This window comes from Carcharodon carcharias, chromosome 7, assembly GCF_017639515.1.
Source record: "Carcharodon carcharias isolate sCarCar2 chromosome 7, sCarCar2.pri, whole genome shotgun sequence".
Lineage (NCBI taxonomy): Eukaryota > Metazoa > Chordata > Chondrichthyes > Lamniformes > Lamnidae > Carcharodon > Carcharodon carcharias.
Genome location: NC_054473.1, coordinates 28,295,087 through 28,313,144, shown reverse-complemented (window position 1 = coordinate 28,313,144; position 18,058 = coordinate 28,295,087). Strand labels below are relative to the sequence as shown.

The window sequence follows — 18,058 nt, the reverse complement described above, 5'->3', positions numbered from 1 at the left end:
GGTTCAGCCGGCGGCTAAGCACATAAACGTGCCAAACTACGGATTTTGGTTCTGAGTCTCCCGCTTAGGGAGGGTGGTCAGGCGCTAGTGTGCCTACGCACACAGGTGGCGACTTTCCGCCTTCAGACCCTGCAGCGATACCTCTACGTTGAGCCTCCTCCTAGATGGTGTGCCCTGATGACGTATTTCTTCCGTCAGGTGCACGGCCTGAATTATGACGTGCAGCTCCTGTTTATAGAACAGCTGGGCCTCGGTGGCTCCTTGCAGGCGTTGCCCGTCTTTTACCAGGACCTGATCAAAGTCTGGAAAGTGGTCGCCTCGCGACGCAGCTCTCCCCCGTCAGGAGTAGCGGCTATCGTCAGAGAGCCGCTGCTCAGGAATCCGCCCCTCCGTCCTTTTCAGTGGTTGGTGGAGAGGAGGGCTGTGGCCGCAGGGGTGACCAGGATCGGGGACGTGCTGGGTGGCGGAGGACTGGGCTGGATGCTCCCGCAGGAGTTGGCGCAACGCGCGTCTGTGAGTGTCCAGGTCGCAGCCGATGCCATCCAAGACCTGAGAACGGTCGTGCTCGGACCCGACGTTATTTTAGGTCTTGAGGTGGCCCAGGTGCGCGGTGGTCTTCCGTCTGAGCGTTCCCCTGTTCGGACAGAATTCCACATTGGCCCCAAGCCCCGAACCCTCCCTCGGGTGCTGGTGCCCCGCAATATGAGCCGCCTCGGGGACATGCCCTCTGTGCCTTTTGGCACGGCAAAGAGGGGCTTTTTGTATGGACTGCTGCTGCACACCTTCCATTTTCTCGCCCTTGTCCGTCGACCGGACACGCCCTGGCGTGCCTTGTTGCCGTCCGGCGGCGGAGGCCCTCGATGGGAGGCCCTCTACGGAGGTGTCCTCCCCCTTTCTATCGGGGACCTGGGTTGGAGGGTGTTGCATGCAGCAGTCCCTTATAATAAGAGGATGCATAGGTTCACGGACTCTCAGGACACATGCCCTTTTTGCGGTCTTGTGGAGTCCGTGGACCATGTATACATAGGGTGTTGTAGGCTGCACTCCCTTTTTAGTTATTTGAAAAACCTTTTATTGATGTTTTGTTTGCACTTCAGCCCCACGCTCCTGATCTATGGGCACCCGGTGCGGAAGGGGGTCGGGAAGGAGGAGGACCTCCTCGTGAACCTGCTCCTGGGCCTGGCCAAGTTGGCCATTAACAGGTCCAGGCAGCGGGCGATCGACGGGGGAGTCCCGCCCGATTGTTTGTCCCTCTTCCGCGGCTACGTTCGCTGCCGGATGTCCCTGGAGAAGGAGCACGCGGTGTCTGCTGGCACTCTCGAGGCCTTCCGTGCTCGGTGGGCACCGCGGGGACTGGGGTGTTTTGTTGACCCCTTTAATCACATTTTGATTTAAAGTTTGTAAGTTTCCTTTAAACTTTGTTCTTGGTTTTACAGCTGACCTGAATTAGGGGCTGTGCCTGATTTATCCCAATTTTGTTGATTTGGTTTTCATTTAAAAGATTATCAAGAGTTCAAATCTCACAATGGCAAACTATGAAACAATCAAGAGTTCAAATCTCACCATGGCAAACTATGAAACAATGTAACTTCATCTGAATAGGAACAGATGGAAATGTGTTTGTATTCAAACGAGTTACAAAAGCCTAGGTGAATGAGTGACCTTGAAGCCAAAGGTCAGCAACGATCATGTTGAATGGCGGAGCAGGTTCGAGGGACTATATGCTCTACTCCTGCTATTTCTTATGTTCCTCTGTGTGCACTCTAAATTTCATCGGCCACTGTTCTGTCCACATCCCACTCAGTCTGTAAATTGAGGTGCCTCTTCCGATTCCACTGTGCCTCTAGTTTGCCATCATCTGCAAATTTAATTATTTTGTATCAAGTTCATGAGCCTTTTGGAAGTCGAAGTAGTACAAGAGTCCTAGGGGCTCACCACTCTACACATTAATGGCTACATATAGTTGACCCATTGCATTTAGCTGAAATTTTACATTTTTCTGAAGCTGCTTTTGGGTTTTGCTGCATAATTTTCATAATTTTTCTACAGATATAGTGTAATATATACAATCTATATAATTGTATTTAAGTCTGCAATTCAAAATCTTGTACATTGAAACAGAAAAGTCAAAGGTAGTGAGAAAACTCAATTTAACTCTGTAAACTGTAAATCCAACTAGGAATACGCACCACCAGGTAAATGAAAAAGAAAATCCTGTGCAATATGGGTACCAAAAAAACAAGTGTTTCTTGGGCTGCTCTTTGGCCAGGAGCTACAGAATTGACTCTAGCCAGGTAGTACCTGATTTATTTTGGCTGGTTCCAGATTGGTAACTCTGGGCCAGCAAAGTGCTCTGTTTCGACCATTAAGCTTCAAATGCTGAGATGCGGGTGAGTTTGCCCACCCTCTCAAAACATTGCAACCCCCCCGACCCCTGCTACCCTCTCCATTTTATGTTATCAAAGTACCCAGAGATGTAAGAAGGAACTTTGAGCATTTTTCTACTCTTTGGAATGCGGTCCTAACCAAATTTATGAGTTATGCTGTCACTAATGCTTCACTGTGAAATGGAAACCATTTTTCACTCGGGATGCCAACTCCAGTTGGATGTGATGCTGGACGCTTCATCACATGACCACTTGCCTCTAATTGCCTTTCCCCGCCGATCAAATGACCTGTTTCTCAACTCTAATGAATGGAAATGGTCAAAAGAAATGTGGGGGCCGTGGGGTTGTACGGGGTGGGAAATACAGCATTTTTTCCAATGCCGCTATAATTTTTCTCATGGTTTACTTGCTGCAGTGTCCTGGAGATTAATTGTTAATTCCTTTAGACTTCAGGACAATTCTGGAGGGTTAGCAATCCTACTTTGCACTGATGCAAAACTATCAGTATGGCTGCACCCTTGTAGAGGCTTTTTTGTAACTTTTGTCTCTCTGCTGTACTTCCCTAAATGAATTGATTCAATGTTTAATATCATTGGCAAAGGGAATTATCATGTTTCCCGTAGCTCACTGATAAGTCAGGAAACTAAGACATGGTATTAACAATATTTGTCTAAAGTGTAGGCTTCCCAGGGGGATTACTTTCTGTTGCCAAAGCTAAATATGGGTCAGTAGGTTTTAGTGCTTGTACAGAGCAAGCAGTTTATACGAGGGTCAGGTTACAAGGTTGTCATAATTTCCCATGTGTACAGGGTGGAACTCTTAACCAAAACCAGAAATTGTGTGGGCACGTTAAATAGTAAACATTTCACTCTAAATAAGGATAGTTAAGAAGGATGTTGGTGGCCCTGGGTACATGGAAGTGGAATAGGAGAAATCCTTCATTCTTGGTAGCATCTATGGAACCCCATTTTAAACCCCTTTTAAACAACCAAACTGTATTTCTTTTTAACTGGAGCTCTCTGTATTTCTAAATGTTCTGGGAATTACACGTGGGAAGAAAGTTGTGTCACTGGATGTAGTGGACCACAAGCTGCTAGCTTCCTGAATGAATGACTCATTTAGCTGAATTTACGTATGCTGCTTCACTTGGTGTAAACTGGAAAATATTTCACGTTCATAGGAGCCTGTGAGAACTTGTCATGCTGCCACAATTTTCAGGGGCAACATTCCATTTTATTTTATTCGCAGACACTTCCTCCTACCTTCCCTTGGACCATGACCCCACCGCTGAATATCAAGCCATTGTTTCCAGGACTGTTATTGACCTCATCTCCTCTGGAGATCTTCCTTCCACGGCTTCCAACCTGATAGTCTCCCAACCTCGGATGGCCCGCTTCTACCTCCTACCCAAACTCCACAAACAGGACTGTCCCGGCAGACTGATCGTGTCAGCCTGTTCCTGCCCCATGGAACTCATTTCTTGCCAACTTCACTCCATTCTCTCACCCCTTGTCCAGTCCCTTCCCACCAACATCCGTGATTCCCCTGACACCCTACATCATATCAACGATTTCCAGTTCCCTGGCCCCAACTGTCTCCTCTTCACCATAGATGTCCAATCCCTCTACACCTCCATCGCCCATCAGGATGGTCTGATGGCTCTCCACTTCTTCCTCAAACAATCCCCATCCACCACTATTTTCCTCCGTCTGGCTGAACTTGTTCTCACACTGAACAATTTCTCCTTAAATTCCTCTCATTTCCTCTAAATAAATAAATGGCTATGGGTACCTGCATGGGCCCCAGTTATGCCTGTCTCTTTATGGGGTATGCGGAACATTCCTTGTTCCAGTCCTACTCCGGCCCCCTCCCACAACTCTTTCTCCGGTACATCGATGGTTGCTTTGCTGCTGCTTCATGCTCTCGTCTGGACCTGGAAAAATTTATTAATTTTGCTTCCAATTTCCACCCCTCCATCATTTTCACATGGTCCATCTCTGACACTTCCCTTCCCTTCCTTGACCTCTCTGTCTCAATTTCTGGTGACAGACTGTCCACCAATATCCATTACAAGCCTACCAACTCCCACAGCTACCTCAACTACAGCTCCTCACAACCCGCTTCATGTAAGGACTCCATCCCATTCTCTCATTCCTTCGCCTCCATCGCATCTGTTCTGATATGCCACTTTCAAAATCAGTTCCTCTGACATGTCTTCCTTCTTCCTTAACCAAGGTTTTCCACCCACGGTGGTTGATAGGGCCCATCTCCTATGCATTTGCCCTCACACCTTCCTCTCCCTCCCAGAAATATGATAGGGTCCCCCTCGTCCTCACTTATCACCCCACCAGCTTCCCCATTCAAAGGATCATCCTCCGCCATTTCCGCCAACTCCCGCATGATACCACCACCAAACACATCTTCCCTTCACCCCCCCGGCGGCATTCTGGGACACCATGGTCCACTCCTCCATCACCTCCTACATCTCAACCCCCTCGCACAGCACCTTCCCATGCAACCGCAGAAGGTGCAACACCTGCCCTTTTACTTCCCCTCTCCTCACCGTCCAAAGGCCCAAACACTCCTTTGAAGTGAAGCAGCATTTCACTTGCAATTCCCTCAATTTAGTCTACTGCATTCGTTGCTCCCAATGCGGTTTCCTCTACATTGGAGAGACCAAAAGCAGACTGGGTGACCGCTTTGCAGAACACCTTCGGTCTGTCCGCAAGCATGACCCAGGCCTCCCTGTTGCTTGCCATTTCAACACTCCACCCTGCTCTCATGCCCACATGTCTTTCCTTGGCCTGCTGCATTGTTCCAGTGAAGCTCAACGCAAACTGGAGGAACAGCACCTCATCTTCCGACTAGGCACTGTACAGCCTTCTGCACTGAATATTGAGTTCAACAATTTTAGATCATGAACTCTTTCCTCCATCCCCACCCCCTTTTCAATTCCCCCCTTTTTTTCCAATAATTTATATAGATTTTTCTTTTCCCAACTATTTCCATTATTTTTAAATGTCTTTCCATCCATTGTTTTATCTTTACTTTTTAGCCTATTTTGATTCCTTCACCCCACCCCCACTAGGGCTATCTGTACCTTGCTTGTCTGGCTTTCTACCCTTAATTAGCACAATCCTTAGATAATATCACCACCTTCAACACCTCTTTGTCCTTTTGTCTATGACATCTTTTGGCTTTCTCCACCTATCACTGGCCCTCTATCCAGCTCTACTTGTCCCACCCCCCCCCCCCTCCCCCTTAAACCAGCTTATATTTCACCTCTCTTCTATTTTTACTTAGTTCTGTTGAAGGGTCATTCGGACTCAATGTTAACTGTGTTCCTCTCCGCTGATGCTGCCAGACCTGCTGAGTTTTTCCAGGTATTTTTATTTTTATTTTTGTTTTGGATTTCCAGCATCTACAATTTTTTGCTTTTATTCCATTTTATTTATTTAACCAAGAGGAATATAGTACAGAACTCCTTAATTGTAAGAAGTTGAGATATATTATAATTCTTCAAAGTATGCTCAGTAACTGAAGTTAAACTACTTGCCTGTCCTTTATTGGTAAAATTAGTTAAAACGGTGGTCCATGTTTTATGACAAAGTTCTCTCTCAAACATTGATTTCTCAGTATCTACCATGTTTCTTAAACTTGTTTTTGGACATTATGAAGAAAGCTTGATCTAATGGTTTTCATGGCTTCAGGACATCCCAAAGCACTTCAAAGCTAAAGAATCACTTTTGAAATTTAGTAACTATTGTAATACAGCAGTAAATTTTCATTTAGCAAGATCCCACAAACAGCAATAAGATAAACAGATGATCTGTCTTTAGTCGGGTCAGATAGGGAGAGGGGCAAGTAACGTTTTGAAGATGGAAGCAGGGTCTGTCACCAAAAGACTTGACTCCACTTCCAAAATATTATTTAGCTTTTTGCCTGCCTCACCTGACTTCACTTGAACTTCCTGAGAGGGAACTAGGTTTGATTGAGATATTCAATAGGGAATTGGACTGCTAGATGAAAAGGAAGAATATGCAAGGTTAAGGGGATAAGACAGGGGAGCGGGACTAGGCAGAATGCTCTCTCAGAGAGTCAGTGCAGACTTGATGGGCCGAATGGCTTCCTTCTGCACTGGCAATTCATGTGCACCTTTGTCACCTACAGATTTAGTTTGCCCACTGTGCACTTTACTGACTTACTAACTTCTATTAATTCCAACTGCTCCATGGCCATATCCTATTCCACACACAGTTTCAAGTACCCCTCAGCCTCTAATGCTTCCTGCGCAACAGCTTCAAAATACTTGTCTTCATCTAGAAATCCAACAGCAGCCTTGCTCTCCCTATCTCTGCATCTTCCTCATGGCCGGTTTCACTGCTTGCATCCTCTCCTTTTTCTGTATCCCTCTCTTTCTGTCTTCCTCCCCACTACAGCATTGGTGGAATAATGTTCGGCCATTTCACACTCATATTCTGGAACTTTCTCCACAGCCACCTCCCATCTTGATGCATTAATTTGCACCTTCACTAGCTACCTATAATAAACACCTGTCTCTTAAGTAGCATTGTCAGCCGCTCCTAATTTCCCCCCTCCTCCAGGTCATGCAACTACCTGCTACATTCAGGCTTGGCCTAAATAGCCAAGTGGTTATGGTACTGGGTTTGTAACCCCAAGATCAAGAGTTCAAATCTCACAATGGCAAACTATGAAACAATGTAACTTCATCTGAAAAAACAGATGGAAATGGGTTTGTACTCGAAAGAGTTACATTACTCGAAAGAGTTACATCTTGCTTGGCCTAAATAGCCAAGTGGTTATGATACTGGGTTTGTAACCCCAAGATCAAGAGTTCAAATCTCACAATGGCAAACTATGAAACAATGTAACTTCATCTGAAACAGATGGAAACAGGTTTACTCAAAAAGAGTATCAAGAGTTCAAATCTCACAATGGGAAACAAAATAACTTCATCTGAAACAGATGGAAACAGGTTTGCACTCGAAAGAGCTACCTGCTACATTCAGGGTGCTATATAAATGCAAGTAATAGTGGGGAATGTCCAAAATGGAATATGGAGTGGAGGATTTAAGAGGCAATTAAAGTTTGAAATTGTTTAAGTTAATGGCTGCAAAATTCCTATGGTGTCATTCTGACTATGAAAGGGTGGTGGAGTGGGCCCTAAGTTGAGAGATTGAGACCCCTTCTCAAATTATGGGGTCAGGGTCATTTGTATAATGGGGGCAGGTGCATCAGAAATGCACCCCTCCACCCACCCACCGCAACCCCACCACAAAGCATCAGATCACTATGACAACAGGCTAGGAGACCAAGATTGGTAAAGCCAACATGAGAACCGTCATAGTGGACTACAGTGGAGTCAGGATTATAGACTCATAGAGAGTAGAAACAGGAGTAGGTCATTCGGCCCTTTGAGCCTACTCTGCCATTCAGTATGATCATGGCTGATCCTCTATCTCTTCGCCGTACACCTGCATTTTCCCTATTCCCCTTGTCACCTTTTAGAGTCCAGAAATCTATTTCCTCCCAAAATATATTTATTGACTTGGCCTCCACAGCCTTCTGTGGTAGAGAATTCCACAGGTTCGCCACCCTCTGAGTGAAGAGGTTGCTCCTCATCTCCGTCCTAAATGGCTTAACTCACATCCTGAGACTGTGACCCCTTGTTCTAGACCCCCCAGCCAGAGGAAATATCATTATGCTTGTGAACAGAACAAAGTTGTGGGGAAAATGATTGTTTCATGGTCTTTTTGTGACTCCTTGAAAGAGCATATCATGAGCAATAAACTCTATTAAGGCCCTTTCAGCTAGCAATCATCTTCTCAGCGGGAGGTTTTTGCCTTATTCACAGCACTAAACCACAGATTTTATTAAACTACTGAAGTGCAGTTGTGTTCTGCCAGTAAATGGCTTCTTCTAGAGTAAATCTGAGCACAGACCAGCGTACTGTAGGTTGTGACTGATTACGAGGAATGTGTGTGTGCTAAGTCGTAAAGTGCAGCTAAGCAACTTGCATTAATTATGGACACTAACTTGTGAAGAAACAATGGTTACTTGTTTGAAAGGGAGGCTACTTGTAAGGAAGTTTGACTTGAGGGGATGGTGGGGGGGGAGGGGAAATAAAAAAAACCTGTGTACATTTAAATTGGATTACAATGTTATCCAGTGAAAGGAATAGAAAGGCGTGTATGTATTTTATTTTGTATACTTTTACTATGTAACAGTTGGTCTAGTGACATTCTATTTTCTTGGTTTATCTGCTTAGTCAACATATGAAGTCCCATGAAGGTTATTTTCTGTTGCTGTGATTCTAATGGTCGTTGTAACACCATAAACTTAGCAAATGATCCTACCAACCAAGGCATTAAATCAACAATTCCGTAACAGGCATTTTTTTGTGCTTTTTTTAAAGTATTCCCTATTGTGGATGGCATTACACTCAAAATGGACATTTCTTAACCACTTTCAATTGCTAGTGTGAAGTTTGAGCTCATCATAAGTAATCATGCACCACTCTCGCTGATGTACTCACTGAATATAATGAATGGAAACAAGAACTGAAGTCAGCATCTTGACAGGAGATACGTAAAGTTAAATAAAGTACATGGGAGTGAATTCCAGGCAGTGATCCCCCTCAGAATTTAGATGATTATTAACAACGCAAGCTTAATTTTTGTGGTTATAAGATCGCATTCAAACATCATGGTGAAATTTGTGGGTTAATCCGATGCATTTGTTCATACAATATGTACTAACCACACTGCAATAGTAACCCCCTAGTAAACTTGAGACAATTATTGGATCACAGTTGTAGCTCTCTGACTGGATGTGATTGCTCACCAACAACTCTGGCAATTGACATTCATTGCAGCAGCCACAATCTGATAAATCACCTTTGAGTTCTATTATGTTGTAGCTTTAACATCTTGACCTCCAGCGACTAGATTCAAAACTAGTCCACCCTGATTCTCGTCTGAAGCAAACGGTTTGGCAATTTGAATCCAGTTCCTATTGAATTTGGGTGACCGCACAAACTCCTATTTTAGTTCAAATTAACATTAAATTATCAGTTTCATCTATGCCCTTTTTTAACACCAAAGGTTTTAGCGCCAGTTCTACTCCTTATTTAGCTAAAATTTAGTATTTAAAACTCAAACCTCTTCCCACTAAATCTTTGTCCATGGCTATGAACCATGACCAGATTGGATAAGAAGAGCAGGTTTCCTTCCCTAATGGGCATTATTTTCTCTGAAATTACTGTAGTAACTTGCTCCAAGCGTTCACCTGAATGGCAGCTCTGGCTGCCACTTGCTTTACTTGGATACAAATCTCAAGACTTGGTTGAAGTGCAGCTGTCACGTGAATACAGCTGGTACCAAACATTGGCCCCTGGCGAGGGTTGACATCCAGAAGCAGAAAGATGCTACTTTCCATTCAGACCAATAAAAGCTGGTAAGAGGGAGACAAATGAACAAGTCCTTTTCACTGACTGTAGTGGATTATGTAAACTGCTCTTAAATCTACCTGTGTTGCAATACCTCCTCTAATTTAGTAGATTGAAAAGGAGATATTGCAACTTGGGTTGACTTAACAGCAGCCTATGCAACCCCCTCCCCATCCAGGTTTCATTTTTTGGGGAGAAGTGTTTTGCATTCAAAGTACTGTTCTCCACCAGTCTCCAGGAATACTTTCCTTTTAGCAATTTTTTTGATAAAAGCTTAATTTTAGTTTTAATAAACTAACTGATGATTTTGTCTATCATTCTCTTTAGCTGTTGTTACAAGCTCAACTACAACTACGGTGGTGCAGTCCGCATATCCACAGCAACCCCAAGTACCAGCACAAGGTTTTGTTCCGTATCAAGGATATACTCCTATGCCAGTGCAGCCGGCACCAGGTCCCTATCCTGCAAGTAGTCCCTATCCACCACCATATCCAACTCCATATTCTGGCCAGCCACCTTCATATCAAGATACTGTAGCAAGTAAGTAAGCTTAATGTAGCAGTACTCAGGAATACAACTTTTGTGATGCAGATATCTGGTTTCTACATTGGAGTAGGATTTCACTGCATGTCATGAGAAGTGACGAATTGTGTGTTGTGCCATCGACTCATTTAAAATACAACATACTCAATAAGCAAGATTGCTAATAGATTGGTACAAATGTATCATATTTGAAGGAAGAAACAAGAGAACAAGCATGACTTTAATTGCATTTTGTTTTCCATAAGTGTCTATACTGTATGTTGCGAGTGTACACAAGAGTGTGACAGAAGCACAGTCAGTGCTTCCTTTTATTCTTCTTCCTGGTCTCTGCCACTTGACCTTCCTCACGAAAAGCAGCACAGCTTCCCTGCCATAATGACTATCATTTATTATAGTCAGAGAGATGACACATGGGTCCTATGGCGGAAGATCAGTACCCTTGGCCAGTGGTGAAAAGATCATGCAAAAGGCCGAAGCTTTGAAAGACTTGAATGGAAAGGTGTGGCGGAGAAAGCTGAGCTGTATCTTTGAGCTCGTGTGGTGTTTATATGTCTTCCCATTACCGTAATTGAGTCGGCTGGCCACAAACACTTCCATTATTGATGTCAACTAATTTTCAAAAGTCAGAAGGTGTGAGAAAGTTCTAGAATATCTCCAAATGTATGTGTGAAAATTCTGACACTTTTTATGGTTGTTTTAAATAGATACTGTTTGGGCTGGGAATTACATTGTGACCGAGTATGACGCCTTAATGCATTTGTATGGAATTTCCTTGTTCGTTATTTTAGCAGAGGCATTAACAGTTTTATTTAAGATTTAACACCCTCACCTAAATAATGGACAAGATGTTTCATATGAATATACTGTTATCGGATGTAATTTCAAGGTCTTCACTCGCTTAACTTCTGAAATTTCCTGGGCTGGATTTAATGCAGCCCATTGTGGAGGGAAACATGGCGGCAGCCCTTTGGTCGCAAGAGAGGCCCTGGATCAGCCCTCCGGTGGCTAAACCTCTCCCGATTAAGTCAGAGGGCAGAAAGGGCTGGCACAGGATTGCCATCCACCGGAGGCAGGATGTCAATTGGGTAATTAATGAGCCAATTGGCACCCATTCCCCCTGAGCACAATTCAGTAACGGCTCGAGGTTTAGATGGAGGCCGTAGAGCTTTCCCACCCCCTCTGAAGTCCGCCCAGCAAACCCTGCCCGTTTCCCACTCTGTGCCGGATCGGGGACCCGGCAATGGTGAGGGTGTGGGCCGAGGCGGAGTGGCGAGGTGGGAATCATTGAAAGCCTTGCCTCTGAGCCCGCACTCCCCTCCCCACCTCCCCGATCCTCATCCCGCTTCACTCACCTATAGTCTGGGGTCCCTAGTGATATGTTGATTCTGGGCCTCGATGGGTGTGTTGCCACCACTGCTGCTGGCGCTGGCAGCATGTAGAGCTGTCAACCTTTTAATTGGCGGGTGGAACTTGTGCTGCTGGGCACCTAAAATGCAGGGAAGTACCAACAGTGACCACTCAAGTGCCTGATTCCATCAAGCCTCGCACACTTAACTGATGGGCATTTCCCACCAGTTCTCTGAACAGTGAGCGAGGCTCAACCCTGATTTGGTGCAAGTCTTGTAATTGTAGTTCATCTGATTTCACAGCTATCAAATGCAAATGTCTCAACTATCCCAAAATATTTAACTAAATTTAACTAAACAGTTCGGAGCAGTAAGGTACTTTTGCACACCAATTCAATTCGAGGTATTCATGTCCTCTCAAAAAAATTGCTATATGATTAAATTTTGCATTGTGGAAACATTTTGTCAAGCAGTAAAATATACCTGCAGTCTGCCAGCTTAGTAACCAGATTATAGTGGCATTAGAAAGCACTTATCTATGAGCAAAGGCTTTCAAATTGATAAAGCAATTTTTGAAAAAAACACCAACATTACTTTTTGTATCTGAAACATTCAAATGCTACCAAAATGAGAAATTTTGTTTTTTTTGATATTGAACTATTGTTTTTGTTCCAGATTGTCTTGTTACTTTAAACACTGGAGTATACACACATTTAATTGTAATAATGCAGTAACAGGTCTTTATTGAGACTTCCATACTTCATGATTGTAGTATGACTTCTCAGGTCCATCATACTTCACGATTTCAGTATGAGTACAGCATACAGGCTTGCACCCACTTCACTTGCTAAGTTTACCTTTGTAACAACAGAATGTAGGGATCAATCAGGTGAGGAGGGGTCGAATGGCTCCCCTCTTATCCCAGTCCTCACTTGACTGTAACAGTTTGTTTTGTGGAAAGGATACACTTGCCAATTCAGTGTTTTACGCACTGCGATCATAAAAAGTGCCTATTGAGCAGGTTTTTTTGAGTTTAACAAAGAAAGAAGTTAGTTTCATTGTACTAAACCCAGTCTAACTAAAATAATAAATATACTCTGACTTGCAAGGGTGTATACACACTCAAAAGTTCACAAACACACACAAATAGATTACAGAGAAATTAAAGGGGTGTACGGTCAGTGGAGTTTCTTTTTTAATTCATCCATGGGATGCAGACTTCGCTGGCTGGGCCAGCATTTATTGCCCATCCCTAGTTGCCCTTGAGAAGGTGGTGGTGAGCTGCCTTCTTGAACCGCTGCAGTCCATATGGTGTAGGCACACCCTCGGTGCTGTTAGGAAGGGAGTTCCAAAGTGTTGACCCAGTGACAGTGAAGGAACGGCGATATATTTCCAAGTCAGAATAGTGAGCGACTTGGAGGGGAACTTCCAGATGGTGGTGTTCCCATGTATCAGCTGCCTTTATCCTTCTAGATGATAGCGGTTGTGGATTTGGAAGGTGGAGTTTGATGACTTGGCTGGCTTCAGGATGAATTTGGTGGTCTTGCTGTTTCTCTTGTGAATCTGATTTTAAGTAGTAGCCTGCCGATTTGGCTGTCCTTCTGGAGACAGTATTGCAGGGTTGATTTTCTTCAAGGAGTCTTTTGACTATGGCAGGGGCATTCCTGGGTGGTCATGGCCAGTTAACAGGGGCCAAAGTTTGCAAAGCTGGGTTAGAGAGGAAGGAGGGACCCCACTTGGGCCTTCTCTCATTAGCATCTGAGCTGCATGACAGCATGTTGCAGAGAAAGGAGAAGCCTAAACACAGACAGGGTGGGACTGTCACATCGTCACCCAGTGATTCAAGCATGGTTGTTACTAGTGTATTTCCCCTTGTAGCTTAACCAGTTTGTGTCTGGGAATCCTCCTTTTTAGTGAGGGTCCCATTGTTCAAGGGCAGAATTTTTCTCTCATTGGGCGGGCGTGAGCCTGACTTGAACGGGAGAAAAATAGCACACGCCGACGTCGGGCAAGTGTCCCAACGTCATCACGCACTCGCGTGATGTTACAGTCGGCGGGCGCATGCGGGAATCGGCAGTGAACCCACCAACAATTAAGAGGGCTGTTTAAGCTGATTAATTCATTAATTGAATAGAATTTTTCCCTGCCATCTAACTATACGGTGGGCAGGCGGGCGAAAAGACCAGGCGGCCTTTGGATTTTTGAGGAAACCTCATCCATGGACGGGATGTGGTTTTCGAAGTTAATTAAAAATAAAGATGTTTAAATCTCATTTCTAACATGTACCTGCTCAGAATCACAAGGGACATGTTTACCTTAATTTTTAAATCTTTATTTTTAATGTTATAAATCTTTAGCCCCCGAGGCAGCTCTGTGCCTTCAGGGAGCTTTCGTTGAGAGTGCGTGCATTGACTTCCATGCTTGCCCTCCTCCCCATCTCCCCACCCACCCAGGCAGCGCTGAGTGTTGAAGCGCGTGAGTCACACTGGTTGGCCATTAATTGGCCAGCCAGCATGAAGTCGCGGTCGGGGGCAGGTGGTGGACTGTTGCATGGCTGCTCTCAGGCCCGTCTGCCATACCTACTCAACGAGGGGGAAATCCTCCCCCAAGTGATTGGGTTTAAGGCATTCTCTTTGTTGCTTTGATGAGTTCATGCCTGGGAACCCCCTCTAGTCCAGGAGACTTTAACTCATTGTGTGTTGATCCCAGGACATCGAGGTACTCGACTATTCTGAAAACTCAATCCTGTAACTGGATACTTCAGCCTTTATTGCCCACCCGTAATTCGCCTGCTAAGGTGGCAGTGGGCTGCCTTCTTGAACCACTGCAGCCTGTATATTCTTTATAGCAGTTTAATACAAGAAAGTGACTTGCTTGGTCACCTCAGAAGGCAGTTGAGAGTCAGCCACAGTGGTGCAGGAGAGAAATCACAGATAGACCGGGGTACAGTGTAAAAGTTTCCTTTTGTAAAGGACATTAGTGAATTCATTGGGTTTTTAGGACAATTTGAAAGTTTTGTAGTCACTTTTACTGATGTCTAATTTTTAGTTGCAGATTTCTTTCTAAACAAATTTAAATTCTGAAGCTGCATGGTGGGATTTGAATTTATGTTCTCTGGATTTAGTCCCAGTAAAATAACTAGTACGCTTACTCACACATCGGTTTAGAGCAAATGTTTGATTGCTGTTCTTGCTGCTGTATGTCTCTCGCATCTTTCACATTCACTGCTGCAAGTTCCAATAATATTTAAAGGATTCTGGATTATGACATTTTTGTGAATTCATTAAGATTTATTTCTTCTCACAAATTCTTGCTGCCTGTTCCCCACTGACTGTTCTTGTAGCAAGATATTTTGAGGAAGTTGAGTACATAGCATTTAATTTTAATAAAGCCGCAGGCTGACAAGGTTTAGTGTGGAACTGCTAATGAAAACCTGTAATTCTGGAAGGAATCAACAAGTTTACGGCCTCAAAATCTAAAGCTCTCTGGTATCTCTCTTGTGTTTGGTAGAAGTGGGGAATGAAGTGGACAGCAAGTTCACCTTGGAAGACTGAGAATGGAAATGTGTAACTGCTAATCAGTTGCAACAATAATATTGCCACTATCAAAAGCAAGGGAATATATTGAGGACAATAGGATTGGAAGCAGATGAAACGATATGACATAGAGGGTTGTGAAGCTGTGGATTGCACTACTCATATTGTTAATTAAAGCAGAAACCAAGTTTACGTATAAAAACAGGTTAGATAGGTAAAGGGAAAAGGAATAAAGGGTTTAGATGATAAACAGCAAGAAGGACTGTTTGGACTGAATGACCTGTCTGTCTGGAGGGAAAATTAAAGAAACAGTCAAAACTGAACTTTTTCCGCTTCTAGCATTGAGCTGTAAAGGAGCATTGGAAAAAAGCCTGTCTTCTTTCAGCCTAATCGCTCGAGGAAGCATGACACGCTCGCTGCACAGAGAGACTGAAAGGGAAGGAAGAAAAGAAAATAGTTCCGAGTAAATAAAAACAGTAGCTGCGTGAACTGTTTTCAACTTCATATCTTTTACGTTGTAATTTTGACAGAAATGCATGAACTTCATTATATTCAACACTAATATTCTCTTCCCTTTTTATTTCAGGTGGTACAAGTGCACCTTATATAGGACAACCACCCTATCCAGTCTCGCAGTCGCCATACAATCCTGCCGCACAGCCACCATACAATCCTGCTGTGCAGCCACCATACAATCCCGCTGTGCAGCCACCATACAACCCTGCCTATGGAACTCCAGAGAAGTCACATTAGTAAACATGTGGCCAATTCTATTGTCAAGTGCATTTACTGATCTATCTTAGCCTGTTACTATTTTATACAAGATGAATGCTGGAGAGAAATTATCTCACAAGCGTTTCAAACATGTTCAAATGTTAATTGTAAATTACTTATGTTTAAAAGAGTTTATTTTTTCCCCCTCTTAACAGTCTCTTGACTGAGGAGGTGTGAAGTCTATTTTATCTTGGTCATAATTTTTCCAGCCCTTTTGGATAAACCAGAGGTAGCATAACTTTGTTTTGTATATTCAAAAAAAAAATGAAAAAAGGTTGCTTTAAGCTATCTTTCATTGCAAACATAGGTGATTAGATATTTGCCTAATTTCCCCTTCTATGAAGGCTACCGCTTCACTACTTGTCATTAAATAAGTGTCTTTTGTGAGTGGCTGCTTTTGCATCCTTTTTTATTTAAAAGAGGAAATGAAAACGTGCTGTATTTTTGCATTATTTTGTGTTTGCTGTTCGGTTCTTGGAGATTTTTGGCCGTAAGCTGAAAGCAGAGGTAAATCACAGCTGCATGGTAGATCAACACAGATCGCTGAGATTTCAGTTGGCACATCAAGAACCTGATGCTCCATCTGGTGACTTCTATCCCCCCAAAAAATTGGCAAAAAGAGAAGCTAGCCATTTTTGGATTTCCTTTTTCTTTTGTTAGTTTATCGCTGTCCTCTTTTACTTCTCCTTCGGTCTTACCAATTCAACTGCCTGGCACAATTCTGGTTGGTGGCTGAACTGAAGAGCAGTCTTTTGTAGTAAAGATTTTCTGCTTTTCACACCTCCAGGCTTTTGGATTTTCTGCTGAGGCAGAAGGTTCCAAACAGTTGTTGGCAATTCCTGAAAGTGAAGACAGACAGGTGTGTGCATTATAACAGTAAACCAGGCTGAAGCTGCAACCTGTTGTATCACCCAGTCCGCTGTGCCATGTAGTTCTTGATCTCCAGATGTGCCACCTGCCACAGGTTAGTTGTTTCCACACAAGGATGGAGGGAAAATTAAAGAAGCAGTCACATCTGAACCAGTCCCGCTTCTAGCAGTGAGCTGTAAAGGAGCATTGGAAAAAAGCCTGTCTTCTTTCAGCCTGATCTCTTGAGGAAGCATGACACGCTCGCTGCACAGAGAGACTGAAAAGGGAAGGAAGAAAAGAAAATCGTTCCGAGTAAATAAAAACAGTAGCTGCGTGAACTGTTTTCAACTTCATATCTTTTACGTTAATGACTTAAAAACAGGAGGGTTTGAAGTTTTTACAAAAGAGAAGTGTTAATGTGCAGCTCCACAAAGGTCAATGGAAGTGCTTTTAGTGCCCTGACCGGCTTGGAAGCAAATTAGATATATTGTGGAATAGCTAAATAAGAGCTGAAATCTGCTGACTACTAACAAAAACCATGCTGTCATCTTATTTGCTCGGTCACTTTAAATTACCTTCCTCAATCCCCCTATCCCTGTCCCTAACCCCCAAAGAGACAGAATGAGCACTTTTCTATCATTGTGCTTTTTAATTAGTTTGTAGCCAAGGACTTTGTGGATACATTTGTTGAATCCAGATTTGTATATTATCAGGTCAATTGGTATAATTCAGATGCTGCAGTATCATTTGAACATTTTAACATTAACTGTAATGTATAATAGAATGGTTGTATAATACAATAAAATCAGCATGTTCTGTCAAAGTATTATTAGTTTATCTATTGTTTTAAAGCTGTAACTGAACCTTCCATATAACCAAGCACAAACAAGTTAAAACACGATATTGCGCTGATTTGACTTTAAGCTGGGAGTATCAGTGTTTGAACTTCTTCACTCTCCCAATGCTCCCCCACTCTTAGAGTTCATCAGCATGAAACATTCCTAGGATCAACATCAAAGAGATTTGGAAACCAGGTAAAAAGCCTCTGCATGTTCCCATATTCTGTATCAACTCCAAACTTGGAAGACTGCCCTTTACTCCTGATTGTAATTTTCTAGTTCTCATTACCAGTCTTGTAGCCTCTCTTAGCTATAC

The 18,058-nt window shown here is 43.5% G+C and overlaps 1 protein-coding gene across 2 annotated transcripts in view; it reads left to right on the top strand.

Annotated features, from left to right (window-relative positions):
• shisa10.1 (shisa family member 10, tandem duplicate 1) overlaps positions 1-17,726 on the top strand; it is an 82,188-nt gene extending 64,462 nt beyond the window's left edge. For both annotated transcript variants that reach the window (XM_041191997.1, XM_041191998.1), the window contains 2 exons: positions 10,183-10,395; positions 15,867-17,726. In XM_041191997.1, the coding sequence (XP_041047931.1) occupies positions 10,183-10,395; positions 15,867-16,033 (380 nt within the window). In that variant the 3' untranslated portion in view covers positions 16,034-17,726. The remainder of the gene's footprint in view (positions 1-10,182; positions 10,396-15,866) is intronic.
• Positions 17,727-18,058: the final 332 nt, after the last annotated feature.